Source organism: Harmonia axyridis, chromosome 5, assembly GCF_914767665.1.
Source record: "Harmonia axyridis chromosome 5, icHarAxyr1.1, whole genome shotgun sequence".
NCBI classification, from domain to species: domain Eukaryota; kingdom Metazoa; phylum Arthropoda; class Insecta; order Coleoptera; family Coccinellidae; genus Harmonia; species Harmonia axyridis.
Window position 1 is genome coordinate 20316862 of NC_059505.1, and position 20423 is coordinate 20337284.

The 20423-nt window shown below is 34.9% G+C and overlaps 2 protein-coding genes across 2 annotated transcripts in view; both read left to right on the forward strand.

Annotated features, from left to right (window-relative positions):
• The window catches only part of LOC123679601 (sphingosine-1-phosphate phosphatase 1-like), a 52988-nt gene extending 49702 nt beyond the window's left edge, over positions 1 to 3286 (forward strand). Inside the window, exon 4 of the mRNA XM_045616970.1 lies at positions 2763 to 3286. Within this exon, the coding sequence (XP_045472926.1) occupies positions 2763 to 2832 (70 nt within the window). The 3' untranslated portion in view covers positions 2833 to 3286. The remainder of the gene's footprint in view (positions 1 to 2762) is intronic.
• A 14635-nt stretch (positions 3287 to 17921) lies between these two features.
• On the forward strand, positions 17922 to 18692 carry LOC123680867. The gene has a single exon (XM_045618983.1). The coding sequence runs from the start codon at positions 17922 to 17924 to the stop codon at positions 18690 to 18692; it is 771 nt and encodes a 256-aa protein (XP_045474939.1).
• Positions 18693 to 20423: the final 1731 nt, after the last annotated feature.

A 20423-nucleotide genomic window follows, 5' to 3' on the forward strand; every position in this document is an offset into this window, starting at 1 on the left:
TCTTCGACATCCTCGTATTATCGATACTAACATATCGCTTATCAGTAGACAACTGTTTATTCAAGTTGCTTATCTCGATGTCTTTCGTTAAGATGTTGTTTTCCAATGTAGCGATCTTGAATTTTAGTAATGAATTATTTTCAACAAGGATATTATTTTTCGCTTCTAATTCATAGATAATCTTAAGAAGCAGATCTTGATGTGTCGAATCACCTGACACACTCCTAGAATCTATATCACTCAACGGTGAAATATCACCTGCATTTTTCTCTCTAAAAAGATCCATTTCGCAACATTTTTTCATTTTCACGCCACAGCCAGCATGGAAAACTTTGTCGCAAGAATTACACTTCCAGCCAATTTTCACAATATTTTTTTTACAGTAACCGCATTGGGGAACAATTACTTGTAGAGAATCACGAACTTCTGCTTTACTCGTACACATTGAGTGTATAAATTACTGTATTTAATTTTTTATTCAAATTTTCGATATGTACCATTTCATGTTATTATCCAGCCAGATTCCTAGAAATGTGACTTTTTCAGCTGGTACTGTCTTTATGTTACTCAATTTTAAAATGTTCTCTCTGTGGGGATGAATGTGCATTCTGTTTTCTTTGTGTTCAAAATAAGTCCATTTTTTGTACACCAGTTTTCGATTTGGCCGAAGATGATATCAACATTTTGTGTTACTGTATGTACCTTGTCTGCAGATGCTTGGATGTTAGTATCTTCTGCATAAATTGTTATGTTGGTTTTGCATTGCACAGGTTGGGGATCGAACGTCAGCTATTCAAGCTTATAAAGATCCGTAAAACATCATATTTGGGCCACATCTTGAGAAACGATAAATACCGATACGCTAAACTCATTATAAAGGGAAAAATCGAGGGAAGGCGCGGGCTGGGAAGAAAGAAACTGTCATGGTTGGGAAATATACGACAGTGGACTGGCCTAAATTTCGAACAGCTCATGAGAACCGCCGAAAGCAGAGAGGAATATGTCATGGTGATATCCAACCTTCATTGACGGAGAAGGCACATTAAGAAGAAGAAGGTTTTGCATTGCTTTATGATATCTTTAATTATCTCTTGGATAGTAACCAATACAGCTGGAAGGTCATTGATATAGGCTATGAAGAGAAAGGGTCCCAGGATACTTCCTTGTATGACTCTCATCGTGACTTCTTCTTAGGACATATATGTTATATCATTGATCGTTATTGTGACTTTTTGTGTTCTATTCTCTAGGTAACTTCGTAATAATTTCAGTTGGTTGTCTCTGATGCCATATAGTCTAATTTCCCTAGTAGTATTTTGTGGTCAACACAGTCAAACGCCTTTGTTAAGTCCAGGAACAATGCCAGAGGAATTTGTCCATCATCAAATGCCTCTAAGATTTGTTGCAGTAGTTCGTATATTGCAGTTTCTGTACTTTTCCCATTTATAAATCCATGTTGATGAGCAGATAGCACTTTAGTTTTCTTGAAGAAGGGTATTAGGCGGTTTGCCAGTATTTTCTCGAATATTTTAGACCATGATGTTAACATATTTATTGGACGGTAGTTTTCTAATTGTTCGATGCAGCTATTTTTGTAAATTGGTTTCACCAATGTCATCTTCAAGAGTTCTGGAAATATTCCTTCTGTGAGTGATCTGTAAATCATGTGAGCGAGAGAGCAAGTATATCTGCGATCGGTCTGATGGATTTTTTTATTATGCCCATGGGAATTTCATCATCTCCTCTTGACTAGTTGTTTTTCATTGACATCACTATTTTTATTATTTCTTCAGATGTGACTGGGAAAACAAACATTGACTTTTCGTTTCTCTGGATTTTTGTGTAATCTTCAACTTTAGGGAGATTTCTACTTAGATTGGGGGACATATTGACATAATAATGATTGAAACTATCTACAATATTTTGGGGATTGCCAGTTGGAACAGTGGGTGTAGTTTCTTTACTGGAACTACCTTTCAAACTGTTAATGATTTGCCATGTTGTTTTTGTTTTATTGTTGGATGATTTTATTTTTTTAGAGTAGTAGTTTTGTTTAAATTCGCTGATTGCTCTGCCATATGTTTTCTTTAGTTTCTTATAATCCTCTATCAGTTCTGGCCTCTTACTTAAAGCAATAAATAGAATATCTAGTTGTTTTTTGATATGTTGAATTTCTGGATCTTTATTGAATGGAATACCTGGTCTTGGATTTATTTTTGTAGCTTTGTAGGGAAATGATATTTCAAATAGGCTGTGGTATGTCGAAAGGAAGAGGTTCCACATATCATTCACTTCTTTCGTTTGATAAATGTTTGTCCAATCTGTCGCTAAAAGTTCTTGGTTAAATTTGCTCACCGCTTCTTTGTTATATTTCACCGGTGTGAAAACAGCAGGCAAAAGATAGCAGCTCATTTGCCGAAGATCGCCGCCCGATCAGTGGCGTCGTACTGAGCATTTATTTGGGGCTCAGCACGGATGTATTAATATTGTTAAAGTAAAAATTATGGGTTTTACAGGTTCATACCCTATATAATTTCATAAAACAATATTTTTCTTTTGGATCATGTAAAATATTCATGTGGTTTGATGGAAAACATGCATTTGCCATTGAAAATTGAAACTGTCATTCTTTCTCGAAGAGAAAATTGTTTTACATGGAAAAAAGTTTCTGTTATCATCCCCAATATCAAAAATACCATTAGGCGAGTTGAACGAAAAACTGTCTCAACAAAACTGAGTTCATATCATTCTTGTTGTTGCAGAGAACCATTCTGTGTAAAGGAAAATTCTTGCATCACTTACGGAGAAGGTGGAATAACAACCCCCATCTGAGAAAATGCGAATTTGAGGGGTTTAACCCGAACCTGTCGCAACCAAAGTGGAATCATATCATTCTCATTGATGCAGAGAATCATTCTGTGTTGAGAAAAATTCTTGCATCACTTGCGGAGAGGGTGGAGTAACAATCCCCATCAGGGCCCCCACAAGGGACATCAACGCCCGCGTGCGGAACATATTTTGGCGCCCCTTAAAGAGGGGGTGTAGAAAAGCACTGCTGGATAATCGGAAATTTTTTTTTTAAGTTTTGTTAAGAATTTAGTGTAGGTTGAAAATCTTTCAGCAACCTTCATTGCCTCAAGAACTTTATGGTGCTAGTTGTTACATAATACATTTCAAATGTGTTTCAAAACTCAACCCGTATTCTTCTATAAATTATTCATAAAGGCATAAACATTTAATTAGGATCAATCCAGAAATTGAATGAATGTTTTTCTAGATTTGGCTGCTGCAAATTCTTTTATATTATCAATCAATCAATTTTATCGAGTATCTCTTGCTCAATATCTAAGATTGCCAAACCAGAAAATCTTTCTTATGGCATGGTAGACTTCAAATAGTTTTTGATTATTTTTAATTTAGTAAATGATCTCTCACCAGAAGCAACAGACACAGGTAAAGTGAGAAGGATTTTTAAGGCAATACTAAGATTCGGTAGAGAGAAGTAATGGTAATGAAAACAATCTTAGGGCTTTTATCTCGTTGAATTTTCTTTCACAAATAATAAATAAATAAATAAAATAAATAAATTCTTTCACGTCAGCCTCTTTTTTTTTCCTGATCAGATTTTGTTGAAGAGCATGACAGTATTTTAATAGTTATTTGTTATCGTTATCGTATTCAGATATCATATCAAACCTACTATTTAAGGAACTTAGTGTTGGATCAATTATTTTCAAAAATAAATTTATTTTAAAAGCGATTTTTGGATCTTGAAGTGCCTCATCCGTGTATTTTATAATGGAGAAAAACCTTGATCTATATCAAGAGTAGCCGCTAGTTTTCCAGCTTTCGCAAGTTTTTCCTCGAGAACATTATCATCCCTATAATTTTTGATATGATCAACTAAATTCTTCGAATAGTTTTGGCACACTTTAATGTCAATCGCTACACTTTGCATCATTTTGCTTACAATATTGATCTGGAATGAAACATCATACCAAATTATTATACTTCAAATAAATTTAAAAGAATGAATTTTTGATAAAAGAGAACTCGCTTTATGTTTAGTTTCTATGTTAAAAGTATCATTTTCTGCTATTTCTAAAAGGCTATCACATATTTGAATGAAATGAAACTTTAGCAAAAGAGTTCAGTGTTTCATTTGAAACCTTAGCAGCATCATTTTCAGTTAAATTTAAGCTGTGTGCAGCACATGGCGCAAAAAATGCCCTAAGATTAGCATCGAGTATGCGTTTTTGTAAACCAATATGTTTTCCGCGCATATTTGCCCCATTATCAGACCCTTGACCTCTCATGATTTTCATATCTAAATTTAATTTTATTTTGTATCTGTTAGCCTAAATAATGGGTCATTCTTAAAGAATTTGTTTGTGAGTTTTACACTTGACTGATGTCGATCAGAGGATCAAAAGACGAAATCATCTAAGACAGTTTTGAGAAAGTTCCCATTATCATATTCAAAAAGTATTTTAGAAGAACCTTGAAAAGGTACTTACCATTTCATAAAATTTAATTCAATCACAACAAAAAACAGTTAAGCAAAACACAATACACAAAATACAAATCTTGTCAATATTTAATTACCTATCTAAGTATTTAAATTCTTGACCCTTAAACATTGCGAAATAAAATCTATTATTTGGATTACGCCGCCTCCCGCTGTTATAGCGCAGCAAGCATATTTTGGTAGTTTCAAATATTCTGCGTAACTTGTAGTATTTTTCAATAATTCCCCTGGCTGAAGGCCATCGTTTCGGTATTTATAATTGTTTATGTTTACCATATGCGTGTCCAGAGCTGTGCCAAATCATTGTGCTTAGTGCTTCCGAAAGCACTTGAAGCCTTTTTGTGCTCCCGAGCACTTTTTAAAATCGGTGCTCAGTAATCGAAGCACTTTGACAAAAGACTTAGTGCTTAGTAATACCGAAAGTGTTCTCAAGCACTGAAGTGCTCGCGATTACTTTTGCGGATTACTAAGCACTAAGCCTTTTGTCAAAGTGCTTCGATTACTAAGCACCGATTTTAAAAAGTGCTCGGGAGCACAAAAAGGCTTCAAGTGCTTTCGAAAGCACTAAGCACAATGCTTTGGCACAGCTCTGCACACGCATATGGTAAACATGAACAATTATAAATACCGAAACGAAATTTTTTTTCACATAATCTGATTAGTCTTTGATCGTGTATTGAAATTCAGGTACACAATAAAGTTCTAACGCTGGCTCTTTTGTGTGAATTCAGTGTGCATTTATATATCAGATAAGTTTGATTTGATAAAAAATCAATTCATTTGTTAGGCAGAAGGAGAATAGGAAATTGAATTTTCAATCATATCCCAGGATATTTCTTATAAAATAAAGTATAAACAGTACTATTATGATATTTTGAAATTGAACATTTCAATACAAATCTTATAGGTAAATGAGAAAATTATTACAATTACCATCCCCTTTTTTTTCAACAATAAGAATTTTAATATTTGCATGATTGAAGGAAGTGTAACAAAGTTCGATCATTAGTAGTTGGCTAGAATGTAAACGATAAAATTGAATAATTTTCTGAAAATATGAATGCTTTGTGTCGACAATTGTCACAAATCATAATTCCTTTTTCCTAATCATACCTTTTTTTTTATGCTTGCGTTGTATTCTACAAGTAAATTTAGTTTCCATATCTTGCTTTTTAGTTTTCAATATAAACCTTATTTTCATATTTTAATGAAGCTATTTGGATCTTGTGAAATGAGACTTTTTCTAAACCTCCGATTTTGTGATTCCAAAAATGATATATTTGATTATTTATGGAGGCTAGATATTAACCTCTTGCTAGTATATTGTTATTTCACGAAATAAAGTACGAAAATATTTCTGTGATGTGTTTACATAAAAATAAATATATAATCTGAATTATTTTTTACAGTGTTTAACATGAATTTCGAACAACCTTAATGAAATACCAAATTGGACATAATGAACTTTACGGTTATATTTGACATTTGCCGCCTGGAATTTCCAAACTATTCGAAGAAATTCAATAATAGGCATGAGTTTACATCTGCTTGTTCATTATAGAATTCCTTCAATAGTTTGGAAATCCCAGGCGTGGTGAACGTCCAATACACCTCTAAAATTTATTTGGACTTTTTTAGTATTTATGTTTTTTCAGGCAATGCTCATATTTTTGTCACTTATTTAAGGTCTGTTTTGTCAATCGAAATATATGTAGGTACCCCGATTATGTCACAGTGTTGGCGAAACAATTATCACAAACATTAAGAGATTTGTGGAAATCACTTCGTTTTATCATTTTATTACTCCGAAAAATTTCCGTTTAGGCAAGTTTCTATCTTCAGAAGTGATTACGGCTGTCCGCTGTTACTGTCTGCACGACCCGAGGTAGACCCGGGTGAACACATTTTTTTAGGATTTCTATTATCTGAAGTTTTTTTCCGTGAATCGAACCAGATTATTCAGCCACATCAATTTCCCTATGAAATTACATATATCATATATTTTTTTCCGCCGACTAGAATACGAGATGTAAGATAATGGTATATCTTCAATCGAATATTATACACCATCTGTTTTTAATGGGATACCCTTTGTAGATTCATCCTTTGTAGTTGTTCTCAGCCGACAGCTACCAAAGAAGTTTTATGATTTTATTATGTTTACGTACTCTCTTAGTAGTTAGGGGTAAGTATGTTCTAGGCCAAAGCCCGAGCATAACCTCACTTTTGGATATTAGTGGTGTTTGGAATATTGGAGTGCGACGCCATCTTGTGGCGGCTTTTGGAAGCTAGTGGTGGGAACTGTTTTACCGTTCGCGGCGCCATCTTGTGGTGGATAGCGTAAGTTTGGGTGGTGGAAACTGTTTTACCATCTTGAACTGATAAAAAATCTGAGTGGGATTCGAACCCGGGGCGTTGGATTGGGATCCAGACTCTTAACGACTAAGCTATAGGGGAGAGATTATTATTATTATTTGAACTGGGGTCGTTTTGCTTCGGTGAGCCTTCCGGGAACTGCGACCATGCAGATCTTTTGTTCACTAATAGGGGAGAGATACTGTAAAGAAGTAAATTAGTGGTACAAATAGATGGTTGTTGAAAGATTGGATTTATCCGCAGTGGATTTCTGTAATTTTCCATACTAGTCCAAGATCCCAGAGCGATAAGACACAACTTATTTTCACATAAATGAAACCTCATGTTCTCAGTAGTGTCTTATGTGCTCAGAATACCTGCGCGCTTGTGGAGCTTGCCGAGTGACACCTGGGCAGGTACCAGGTGTGAAAGGTAACTAAAATTAATAGTTACCTAACTTAAATTTTCATAGCTGATTTTTGAATATATTTTGTAGAGTGTTATTATAAAGTTATACCATAAGCGTCAGACACTTTTCGTGGGCCAGTACTTTTGTCAGACGCTTTAAAGCTCTACAAAAAATAAATTAACTTAACTTATTTTTACATGTCTGACATTTAAATATGTTGTTCAGACAATTGTTACGAAGTTATATTTAATTATACAGACAAAATTGATCGACCAAACACCCCCTGAACAGCAAAATTATTCTGCCGTGAGTATGAGCGCGAAAGCATTATGCGCATGCGTCTTAGAGTAAATATATGAAAAATACTTACGGTACAGCTTCCGATATAAAATTTTTGCATCTCTATTTCAATATTAACGTAATAATTAGTCAGTATGAAAGTAAATTAATTCATTTAATATTTCTGGTATAATTAATCTGTTCAGAGCTATTTTTTCTTAGAAAAATTTTTATTTCATTGTTAAAAATATCATTTGAAATTATTTTTTTTACAAAATCATTTTTGTAAAAAAAAATTTACCCATGATTAATTAAATTAAGCATTTATTTTATTGTTTAATCATCGCAATCATCATAACAATTATTTGAATTTTCATCATTTAACCAATCACGATACTGTCCAACTAAGTCATCATCTTCATCGTCATCAGTTATGTTGTTGCTGACATCTTCTTCTGCAAAAAATAATCAAAAGAATTAAAATACATAAAATTACTAGTTAAATAAATTTTAATCTTGAACTCTAATTATAGTACCTGATTGTTGAAGAGATTCACCAACGTCCCTTGGTAATTGGTCACCACCAAACCAATGAAAGTGAAACTGGTTTTCCTCTAACCTCCATCCATTTTGTTCAGGAGTAAAAATGGTTGGTTGTTTTTCATGAGCATAATTCCATATGCTAGAAATGTAATTAGCTCGTAGAAATTGTTGAAATAGCTCAGTTTTACACGGTGGTAAGCTGCTTGCATCAAAGTTTTTTAAATTTTTACGGTTAAATTCTTCATTTATATTAGATACGCTGTAATTATTTAAAAATAGCTGAAGACGGGCAGCGTTAACATCGTTTGTATCAGGAACACTATAGATTTCACAGATAAACTTTTGAATAGTCTTGAAAATATCTTCTTGTCTGTGCTCATCGGTTAATAATTCAGGATCACCAAAGTGCATCAAAACTTGCTGATACTCAGGTCTCTTCATTAATATTTTAAATGGTCTTTGTTTACCTTTTTTAAAAAAGGCAGGATTATAGTCACATCCGGTTAATGCATGAAATCCTGGCAAACTTCGACACAAAGATGATCCCAAGTTCTCGTACACTTTTGTCAAATTAATATATCTTTGGTTGTTTCCGGTGCCTGCGTTTAACCATACATTGGAACCATCGTCTTTCAAATTATGCATCTGTCCTAACATAATAATCGCTATATCGGTATCAGAACATCTTACAGCAAAATTTGCCTACCCCCAAAGGACACATACACAATACACAGAAGAATTACACGAATGAGAGAAGGGGAACTGAGTTAGTAAGACCGTCTAACTCGCTCCGAAACGCACCTATAATGCTTTCGCGCTCATACTCACGGCAGAATAATTTTGCTGTTTAGGGGGTGTTTGGTCAATCAATTTTGTCTGACTAATTGAATATAACTTCGTAACAATTGTCTGAACAACATATTTAAATGTCAGACATGTAAAAATAAGTTAAGTTAATTTATTTTTTGTAGAGCTTTAAAGCGTCTGACAAAAGTACTGGCCCACGAAAAGTGTCTGACGCTTATGGTATAACTTTATAATAACACTCTACAAAATATATTTAAAAATCAGCTATGAAAATTTAAGTAAGGTAACTATTAATTTTAGTTACCTTTCACACCTGGTACCTGCCCAGGTGTCACTCGGCAAGCTCCACAAGCGCGCAGGTATTCTGAGCACATAAGACTCTACTGAGAACATGAGGTTTCATTTATGTGAAAATAAGTTGTGTCTTATCGCTCTGGGATCTTACTCTATACTGTTCATAATGTTGAGCGTGTTTTATTTGAATTGAGTGTGTTGCTTAACGCATTCACATTTATAGGGCCTGAATGTACTGGGTGTCGTCTCATGATAATCAAGGCATTTTGGCATTCAATGTGATATGAAAAAGCAAATTACACTTTTTAACTAGGTAGCTTTTCGCTGTGGGATTCAGGAAAATATTTTAGGATTCAGCCAAATTGTCTGAAAGCGATTTTGTTGAAGGAATTTTTGTCAACAACAACAAGCATGTGAGACATATCGTTTTGAGGAGGGGTGAATGAAGGAATTGGTTTGGTTATTGAAAAATAATATCAGAGGAAGATGATTTTTTATTGACACAACGTTATGTTATCTAAATCGTTCAATAATTTATTCCTATAGAAGTACATACATTCTAAAATTGCATAACTCTGAACACATGGATTAATTCTACAGAAAGCATTTATATAATCTTCAACAGAATTTTGTTTGTTCTGTGATGTTAATCCTTTGATGGTGTCCACGAATTTGAAGTAATACAGAGATATTCGTAGATTTTTCAGCATCTCAAGACGATTGATAATTAGCAGTTGATTCAATTCAGATATTTTATTCAAGTCAGATGTACTGAAATATATGCAGTCCCCCCATTTTTTAACTCTAGTCATCATACATTCACAATCACATCGTACAACTGTTGCTCCACATTCTCTTTGGTAATCATTTTCGATTTGTGACATAAACAACTCCCATTCCCAATCATCAAACGATATTACACAATTATTGCAGCTCAGCTTGACGGCAGGGGCAAATTGCCTTGCTGGACTTATGCCACAATCAATGTATAGAGAAGCAGATCCCAATCTACATTCTATTTCCAGACGAAATTGTTGGTTCAACAGGTAGTGCTTTTCGTTTTTCACTGCAGCATTATATGATTCATCATCATTATGCTTTGATTCAACATCGCTTAGCGATGGCTCATTGTATTGTTGTGGTTGCATGATTGCTCAAAGTTTGTTTTCTGACTGAATCCAGGAATCATGTTCTTCACTCATCCCCAACCATCGCACCAAAACCTTGTCTGCACGTCTGCGCAATACTTTTTCAACCAAGTAAACATCGGGCTGCTTTGTCTTTTGCAACTCTTCTTGGTAGAAAGCTCCACTTATAGGTCTACCGGTAAAATCTTCAAGAAGGTAACTTACTGGGTTGGTCAGTTGAACTTTTGTGATTTTAAATAGTTCAGTAGTCCATTGTGGGAGATATCCCTTTGTAAAAACATGTCTGTATTTACTTATACGTACAATATCACCCTTCTGAAATCTATGAGGTCCTGCTATTTTGATGTGGTTGTATGCAAATTTATATATGTCACTCTCATTTTTCGTATTAACATCACATGGTTTCATTCTAATTGTCCGATGCCTTTTATTATTATATGCATTTACCACATCTTGAAGGATGTCGATCCATCGATAAGTTCCTCTCAAACTAAATTGTTTGAAAAGCGCTTCTTTCAACGTTCTTATGACTCGCTCCACTATTGCTGCTTTCTTATCACTATACGTATTATAATGATTTATGTGATGTTTTCTAATAACTAGTTCTTGAAATTGGTGATTGAAAAATTCCTTTCCTTGATCAGATTGTAAGTTGATAGGTATTCGTCCGTCATTGTGCTGTAGGATATCTAGAAAAGCCCTAGTCACTTCTTCGCCTGTTTTCCTCCTCACTGCTCTAGCCCATACGAATTTCGAGAAGCAATCAATAACAACAAGAATATACTTAAAACCCTCATTACTTGTGGCGAGCTTATCAAGCTGCCCTAAATCCATTTGCCAAAGATCATCTAACCCTTTAATAATTGTTCTTCGTCGAGAGAAATTTTTACGCGCAGGACGATGAAGTTCCTTAATTACTTGAACTATTTCTTTAGATGGTTGGGTGTGTCTCATCTTTATGAGTTTCACAATTCATCTGTGGATGGGCGTGTGAGATTGGTACCACGGTTGTTATTGAAGAATGTGTCCAGCAGCAGGAGCAGCAGCAGGAGCAGCTGGAGCAGCAGCAGGAGCAGGAGCAGCAGCAACAATCCAATCATAGCTCTATAGCAGAAGCAGACAACTCTACGGATGCCAAACTTTAGATGGTTGGGTGTGTCTCATCTTTATGAGTTTCACAATGTGGATGAATGGATTGGTACCACGGTTGTAGTATAGGCAGAAGCAGACAACTCTACGGATCTAGAAATCATTTCACAAATTTTTTCCAATTTCTCACCCATGCGTTCCAATTTCTCACTTAGGTGTTCTAATTTACTTCCAAAATCTTTCAAGACATTGCTAAGGTTAGACAATTCTATGTCAATGATTTCTTTAGTCACAACATCACTTTTTTCAGTTGGTCTCTTCACATTACATAACCTTCTATTGCCGAAATCATAGTCACCATCATTGGTCATGGGAAAAGTATAATCAACCCGCAAGCGCTTCGCTGATGAGATGTTTCCAGTGTATGCAACCCGACCAAATTTGTCCATTGTAGCTGCGAATTTGGATGCAAAAAACCACACCTAATATATAATTCCAGCTTCACGCAACTCATCCACAATTGCTTCGATTTCGTTATCGTTGGAGTTGTTGCCTGCTTCTTTTGACGCGTGCAATAAACACAAACGATCTACTAATTCGTTAATATCATTCCAATATCTATACTCTATCGCTTTTTCATTGTATCGCATCATCATCCCACCACCAAGTTTCTTTATAATATTTTTATATTTGTGACCAATATTTGCCTTGATTTGTTTTGATGGATTGAATTCTCTTCTATGTACGTTGGTGATGTTTAATATTCGCTGATAATTTTCTTCATCTTCTCGTGTGAATCCTACTGGTTCTTTATTGAATAACAGTTTGAGGAGGCCCTCACTGTCTGGAAAATAAAATTCACCATCAATAATAATTTTACCACTATCAAAATCTAGTGAGCAGCCGCCTAGACTCCAACTAGATGCTCGTGGGTCATATTTAGGACCATATGTGAAATCTATTTGTGCATCTCGATTGAACGATTGTCGAATGAAGCGTTGTACATTTTTGGGATAGGTTTCCAAATAGGTTTCGAGACTGTTGTTGAAATTATGCATTTCTTTGGAAATCTTTTTCGAATCAGTACCTACATTTTCATCATCATCATCATGATTATTATTTTCAAACTTTTTCACATCAGATAAAGCATTAGGGTCTAGCTCTTTTTTCATGGTTTTACTGAGGGAAGGTTTTTCTTCAATTCCTTCAACATCAGGTAACGCTTTCGTAACAATTCCTATAGGAGTCGATGATTTTGGTGGTTGGGTTGTCAGCGATGTCTCCATGTGTTGCGTCATCTTATCTAAACGTTTTGTTATGGGAGAAATAATCCGATTGATCGATTCATCAGCTTGAGAACGACCCAATTTGAATGCTAAATATTTTCTTCTAACATCATTGATGAGCTGTCTTATTTTGAGTTTACGAGTTGACTTGTCTCCTCTCGACATGATTCTTGTAAACTGGTCAATTATCCTTAATGCTTATGAATTTATCGAAACCATGACGATAACGACCGTCGTTCAAGTTGAAATCTTTTACAATCATTAAAAAACCATAATTATCGGTACTCCAGCATATTGAACAAATATCTTTAAATTTTTCATAACTCATATCAGGGGAAATGTGTTCATTGAAAATATAACGTGAATTGACATCATCACTTCTGAATATAACAATAATATTCGCATTGTCACGGATCAGATGTTTATTAATTGATACATATGTCTGACAGAGAAAAGCAACATCAATATGTTTATGTCTACCCATAGAGTAATAAGACTTGATTTTATCTTGCTTGCTGTTACATATATCATCAAAGATGAATATGGAATTTTCTTTAGCCTCTGAAGTATCTATGATTTCGTCATTTTCTCTATAGCTGTGATAACCAATACCATGAACACTGTTTAGGACTTCTTCGAGTAGCTGATACTTGGGTTGATTTAAACTTTTCGAGAATATATATACATTTTCAAATGTAAGTCCATTAGGATGGAAAAGTAAGGATAAAAGTGCGTTAGATTTTCCACAGCCACTTGGACCCACAATCAAAAATCTACAACTAGATGGAAATAAATCACCATTTCTATTCAATTTTGGCTGATCATCGAAAATATCTAAATTTTCTACTGGCAAAACTGTTTTATGTTGCTCAATTCGCATCTTGATTACAACTAATCGCAGTATTAGGGGAAGGTAAATATAAAGATAAATTAACTTCAAATTTTATTCAGAACAACTCTTTTCTTTTTACATGGTGTCATTGGTGACAGATGTGAAAATCTAGATTTATTACTAAAAACTGCAGATTCCCAGATACATTCTGAAGTAGATGATGATAACAATGATGATGCATTTCGTTGATCACCATATTTCTGAAAGCTTAGCATCCCAAATTGAATAATTAGGTTTTGCACTTGATTGTGACAGTTTCCATCATTGGGTATAGGTAGTTCTTGTTTAAAATCATCAATCGTCATTTTTTCCATATGTGTGTGTGTGTGTGTGTGTATGTGGTTAATGGGGAATGAAATCCCAAAGCCAATCGAATATTTCTTTGCAGTTTGTCATGCTGCACATGCGTGGTACATTTCCATCATGATACATACACAACGGTCGTTGCATCTTTAAATTTGGTGGTGGGGGGTTGAAATGTTCTAGCTCATTCAGATCAATAACCATGAACGACTGCCCCATGCCCAATAAATATTTCTTTTTTGATGGCCCTTCACGTACACTATATCCATATCTGAGAGTAATCTGCTAAGAATATCACAAACATCGCGAAGTTCTACACTTCCAGAATTATATTTTATACCATGAAAATTATTTTCCAACCATCTTATTAGCTTGTGATCTTGCACCGATAAAGATGAAAATTTAACTTCAGGTTTCACAATATAATGTGCAATTTGGTGCCCATTATTTACACACATCTCTTTTGGTTGGAAGTTGCCATTAATTGTGAAACCTTGAAAATCTACTACTGCCACTTTCATCTTGATATGGTGACTGCTCTTGCTGAACTGAATCCTCAAAAGTTTGTTAATTTTCTTATAATTTCGCTAAGTGGGTGGTACTCGATGACGTTGTCATGAACAATGACGCAGTACACTCTGGTGTTGGCAGGGAAACCTTTTCTCGCTTCAATCTCCAATTTAACATCAACGGTGGCGAATTTATAAGTTTCATCCCGTTTAGAACAATCAATAACAAATAAAAAACGTGACTTGTATTCACCATAATCGAGCACTGCTGTATTCCCTGTTCTTCTACCAGTATAAGTTTTTGCAAATTCACAATAATTATAATGAGCTTCGCTATAGTCATTTTGATCGAAATTCAGTCGCAATCTTTCTTGGGATAATATTCACCATTGAGTAAAACACGTATATCTGAAGTGTCAACATTCTCAAAGTAATTTGGATCTTTAGTGGGGTTGTCTTTTCGATATTTATGAAAAGAATGAGTGTTGTGACAGATTACATAATTCAATACCTAACATTGGTGATAATTTCAAAAAACATGTCAAAAGATTTTAGATTCTGCAGATGAAGATAGTGATATATAGATTTTAAAAAATAATTTTGATCGAAATGTTGATAGAGATTTTTTTTTTTTATGCTAAATCCATACAATACATTCCAAAAGATTTGTAACTTCTGGAGATGAATATAGTGGTATAGATTATTAGAATTGTATAAGATCGAAATGTTATTCGATATAACTAAAGTTAAGATAATTCGTACTATTTGTAATAAAAAATGTAAATAAACATGTTACGTTGATGAGTTTTTTATTTTTTATTCCTCATGTACTGATACAATATACAAGCACATCTGCAAGAACCAAAAGATTCACAAATTCGACAAGCCAAGCCATCTACTTCATCCCACGTTAGGTCTGCACCAATGCACTTAAGAGGACAGCAATATCTCAATCCCTCTATGATATTGAAACTTCTTTCCTCAGTCATTTTGCTGCACAGGTTAGTATTATTTTCCATGCAGAAAACAGTTAGACCACAGCTGAGGCATTTCACATGTTCTTTATCAAATAAAAATTTGCTACTCGGACACAAAGCATTTTTCAGAGTTTTCAGACAGTAAAGTATTGCCTAAAATAAGAGTGTACTCAATAAGTATAATCCAATGAAAATGTATCTCTCTATTAATTCATAGAGTGAACCTTCCATGATGACTGTCACTGAGTTAATAAACTATAAGAGCGGGATACACTCAGTTCTGAACTCATTAATATGCTGACGTTCAAGAAGGGAGGAGGTCTAGTTGATACACTCATTAATGAGTTACCTATTGAGCTGCATATACCTGGTGGTTACAAATTCTGTGGGCCTGGTACAAAATTAGAAAAACGTTTAGAGAAGGACGACAAAGAAATCAACTCACTCGATGATAGTTGTAGGGAACACGACATATTTTATTCACAACACAAGAGCCTAGCGGAAAGACATGAAGCAGATAAAATTCTAGAGGACAAGGCTTGGCAACGTGTGAAATCAAGGGACGCTTCAGTTGGTGAAAAAACTGCAGCACTCATAGTGACTGGTGCAATGAAAGCTAAACGCAAACTCGGAATGGGTTGTAAAGTGAAAAAAACGTTCAAGAGAAGCTTAGTAGTTCCTTTAACAAATGTGTTGCGCAAATCGAATCATAATGATGATGTTAAAAAGTCATCATTGATAGCATTAAGAGCAGACCGAGCCGCCATAAAAAAAGCTGGGGGTAGCAAGAACATCAGAGTTCCTCGAATTATTCCATTCAAGTCAGGAGGCATATTGCCATTGATGCCAATTCTTGCGGGCTTGAGCACTTTAGGTAGCTTACTTGGTGGTGGAAGCGCTGTTGTCAAAACTTTTATCGATACCAAAAATGCTACGAAAAAATTAGCTGAACATCAACGCCACAACAAGGTAATGGAAGCAGTTGGGCATGGTCTTTATGTGAAGAAATATAAAAATGGTTATGGACTCTATGTTAAAAAGCAAAAAAACTAACTGTGAAGCTACCCAATAGAGCATTATTCGACTATGAGTTGGTTGATTATGCGATAAAATTAAAAATCTCAAACTTTAGAGGTGTATTTATGCGCGACAGTTTATTGAGAAGATGTCCCAGGGTGAATGAATGTGGCATCATCAACTTGGATTCATCAGACGGATCTGGAACACATTGGGTAGCTTATAGCAAAAAAGGAAATGTGACAGAATATTTTGATTCCTTCGGAGATCTGAAACCACCAAAGGAATTGGTTAAATATTTAGGTGATGGTGGAGAAATAATCTACAACAGAAATGTATATCAGAGATATAATACATCGAATTGTGGTAAACTATGTTTGCAATTTCTGCTGAGTAAAAATTGAAAAGAAACATAAATAGCATTATTTTTATAATCCATCCTCAGTCATGTCGTTAGTATTCACATTGAAAGGACGTAGTTCGACACTCTCAACAGCTTTTGTACCTCCAATCGAGCTAGATCCTAGTCATCAGTATGGTATCGCTTTAATTGGTTTTCATTCATATAATACAATACCAAACATTGAAGAAAACACGTATTTGTATTATTCAGAAGCAGCAGCATCTGCAGAAGGAGTGCAGGAAAAAAAGCTACAAATCCCTAGTGGAACATACGAAATTTCAGATATCGAAAAGTATCTAGCTAAATACCTGATTGCTGCAGAAAACGAGAGAGATAAGATCTTTTACTTGAGACCAAACAATACCACTTTAAAGTGTGAACTTTTTCATCGATCGATATCTATTGATTTTACTAAAAGTGATGTACTAGGGAAGCTTTTAGGCTTTTCTCGAAAAAATTTGGCAGCTGGTGTTGAACATCAGTCAGATTTACCTGTTAATATAGTTCCTGTACGCTGTATTCATGTAGATTGCAGTTTAGCCCAGGGATCATTTTACAACGATAAAATTTGTCACACAATCTATGAGTTTTCAGTCGGTGTTGATCCTGGTTACGCTATAGATATAACGCCCCAACACTTGATTTATCTACCTGTAAGTAGTAGTGGAACAATTGACAATATCACTTTGAACATACTTGATCAGGATTTCAACTTTGTCAATTTTCGAGGTGAAGAGATTATTGTTCGCTTAGAACTGAAGAAATGGTCTTGATTTTCCCTCAACACTTCCAGCATAATAAATACGCCATCCATCCAGAGAAAAAGTCATTAGTACAACAACACCACTCAGAGAAGCAACAACAACAACAACAACAACTTACGAGTATATCCCAGAGAAATAGAAGAATACTACAATCGCTTGGCTATGTTGTCAGGCCACACGTTTGACATTTATCAACCGGTGGATAAAGATGATTCAATTGTTCGTGTGGAAAATCGCACATACCTACCATTCATAAAATCATTCAACAACAATGATACAATTGAAATTGTTATTAACCGACCAGATATATGGTTTCTGATGTATGAATCAGCACTTTTCATAAGGGGGCAATTGAGAAAAACCGCAGGCGCAGGAACTTTGAAGCTGGTGAATAATTATGGCGCTTTTCTTTTTGACTCAATAACCTACGAATTATGTGGTACAGAAGTGGAAACTGTTAAAGATCCAGGACTCGTATCACTAATAAGAGGATTTTTGTGTTATGAGAAAGGGGATAATAGTGGATTAAATGAAGCTGGATGGAATTTTCCTGATGAACCATTGCAAAATGATGATGGTACATTTGCTATACGTATACCCCTCAAACATTTGCTCAACGTGTTTAATGATTACCCGAAAGCAATGTGTGGAAAACAGGTGATTCGGTTAATTAGAGCTCGTAACGATAGCAATTGCATGATAGTCACAGCAGGAACAGGTGAGCAGAATGGAGCGACAAAGGGGCAAATTACAATCAGTGATATAGAGCTGAGAGTTAAACATGTGCATCCAAATGATGAGATTAAACTCAATCTACTATCCATGATAAAAAGTGATAAACCTATCTTACTTCCATTCAGGAAATGGGAAGTCCATCAACTTCCAGTTCTTACGGCTGGAGCAACTCAGGAATTATGGAGCATTAAAACGGGTGCTATTGTGGAATGTCCTCGATATGTTATATGCTGCTTTCACTCGGATCGAAAAGACAACCCCACTAAAGATCCAAATTACTTTGAGAATGTTGACACTTCAGATATACGTGTTTTACTCAATGGTGAATATTATCCCAAGAAAGATTGCGACTGAATTTCGATCAAAATGACTATAGCGAAGCTCATTATAATTATTGTGAATTTGCAAAAACTTATACTGGTAGAAGAACAGGGAATACAGCAGTGCTCGATTATGGTGAATACAAGTCACGTTTTTTATTTGTTATTGATTGTTCTAAACGGGATGAAACTTATAAATTCGCCACCGTTGATGTTAAATTGGAGATTGAAGCGAGAAAAGGTTTCCCTGCCAACACCAGAGTGTACTGCGTCATTGTTCATGACAACGTCATCGAGTACCACCCACTTAGCGAAATTATAAGAAAATTAACAAACTTTTGAGGATTCAGTTCAGCAAGAGCAGTCACCATATCAAGATGAAAGTGGCAGTAGTAGATTTTCAAGGTTTCACAATTAATGGCAACTTCCAACCAAAAGAGATGTGTGTAAATAATGGGCACCAAATTGCACATTATATTGTGAAACCTGAAGTTAAATTTTCATCTTTATCGGTGCAAGATCAGAAGCTAATAAGATGGTTGGAAAATAATTTTCATGGTATAAAATATAATTCTGGAAGTGTAGAACTTCGCGATGTTTGTGATATTCTTAGCAGATTACTCTCAGATATGGATATAGTGTACGTGAAGGGCCATCAAAAAAAGAAATATTTATTGGGCATGGGGCAGTCGTTCATGGTTATTGATCTGAATGAGCTAGAACATTTCAACCCCCCACCACCAAATTTAAAGATGCAACGACCGTTGTGTATGTATCATGATGGAAATGTACCACGCATGTGCAGCATGACAAACTGCAAAGAAATATTCGATTGGCTTTGGGATTTCATTCCCCATTAACCACATACACACACACACACACATATGGAAAAAATGACGATTGATGATTTTAAACAAGAACTACCTATACCCAATGATGGAAACTGTCACAATCAAGTGCAAAACCTAATTATTCAATTTGGGATGCTAAGCTTTCAGGAATATGGTGATCAACGAAATGCATCATCATCGTTATCATCATCTACTTCAGAATGTATCTGGGAATCTGCAGTTTTTAGTAATAAATCTAGATTTTCACATCTGTCACCAATGACACCATGTAAAAAGAAAAGAGTTGTTCTGAATAAAATTTGAAATTAATTTATCTTTATATTTACCTTCCCCTAATACTGCGATTAGTTGTAATCAAGATGCGAATTGAGCAACATAAAACAGTTTTGCCAGTAGAAAATTTAGATATTTTCGATGATCAGCCAAAATTGAATAGAAATGGTGATTTATTTCCATCTAGTTGTAGATTTTTGATTGTGGGTCCAAGTGGCTGTGGAAAATCTAACGCACTTTTATCCTTACTTTTCCATCCTAATGGACTTACATTTGAAAATGTATATATATTCTCGAAAAGTTTAAATCAACCCAAGTATCAGCTACTCGAAGAAGTCCTAAACAGTGTTCATGGTATTGGTTATCACAGCTATAGAGAAAATGACGAAATCATAGATACTTCAGAGGCTAAAGAAAATTCCATATTCATCTTTGATGATATATGTAACAGCAAGCAAGATAAAATCAAGTCTTATTACTCTATGGGTAGACATAAACATATTGATGTTGCTTTTCTCTGTCAGACATATGTATCAATTAATAAACATCTGATCCGTGACAATGCGAATATTATTGTTATATTCAGAAGTGATGATGTCAATTCACGTTATATTTTCAATGAACACATTTCCCCTGATATG

Coding starts and splice junctions, on each gene's coding strand:
- LOC123680867 (XM_045618983.1), top strand. CDS start 17,922: ATGTATGAATCAGCACTTTTCATAAGGGGGCAATTGAGAAAAACCGCA.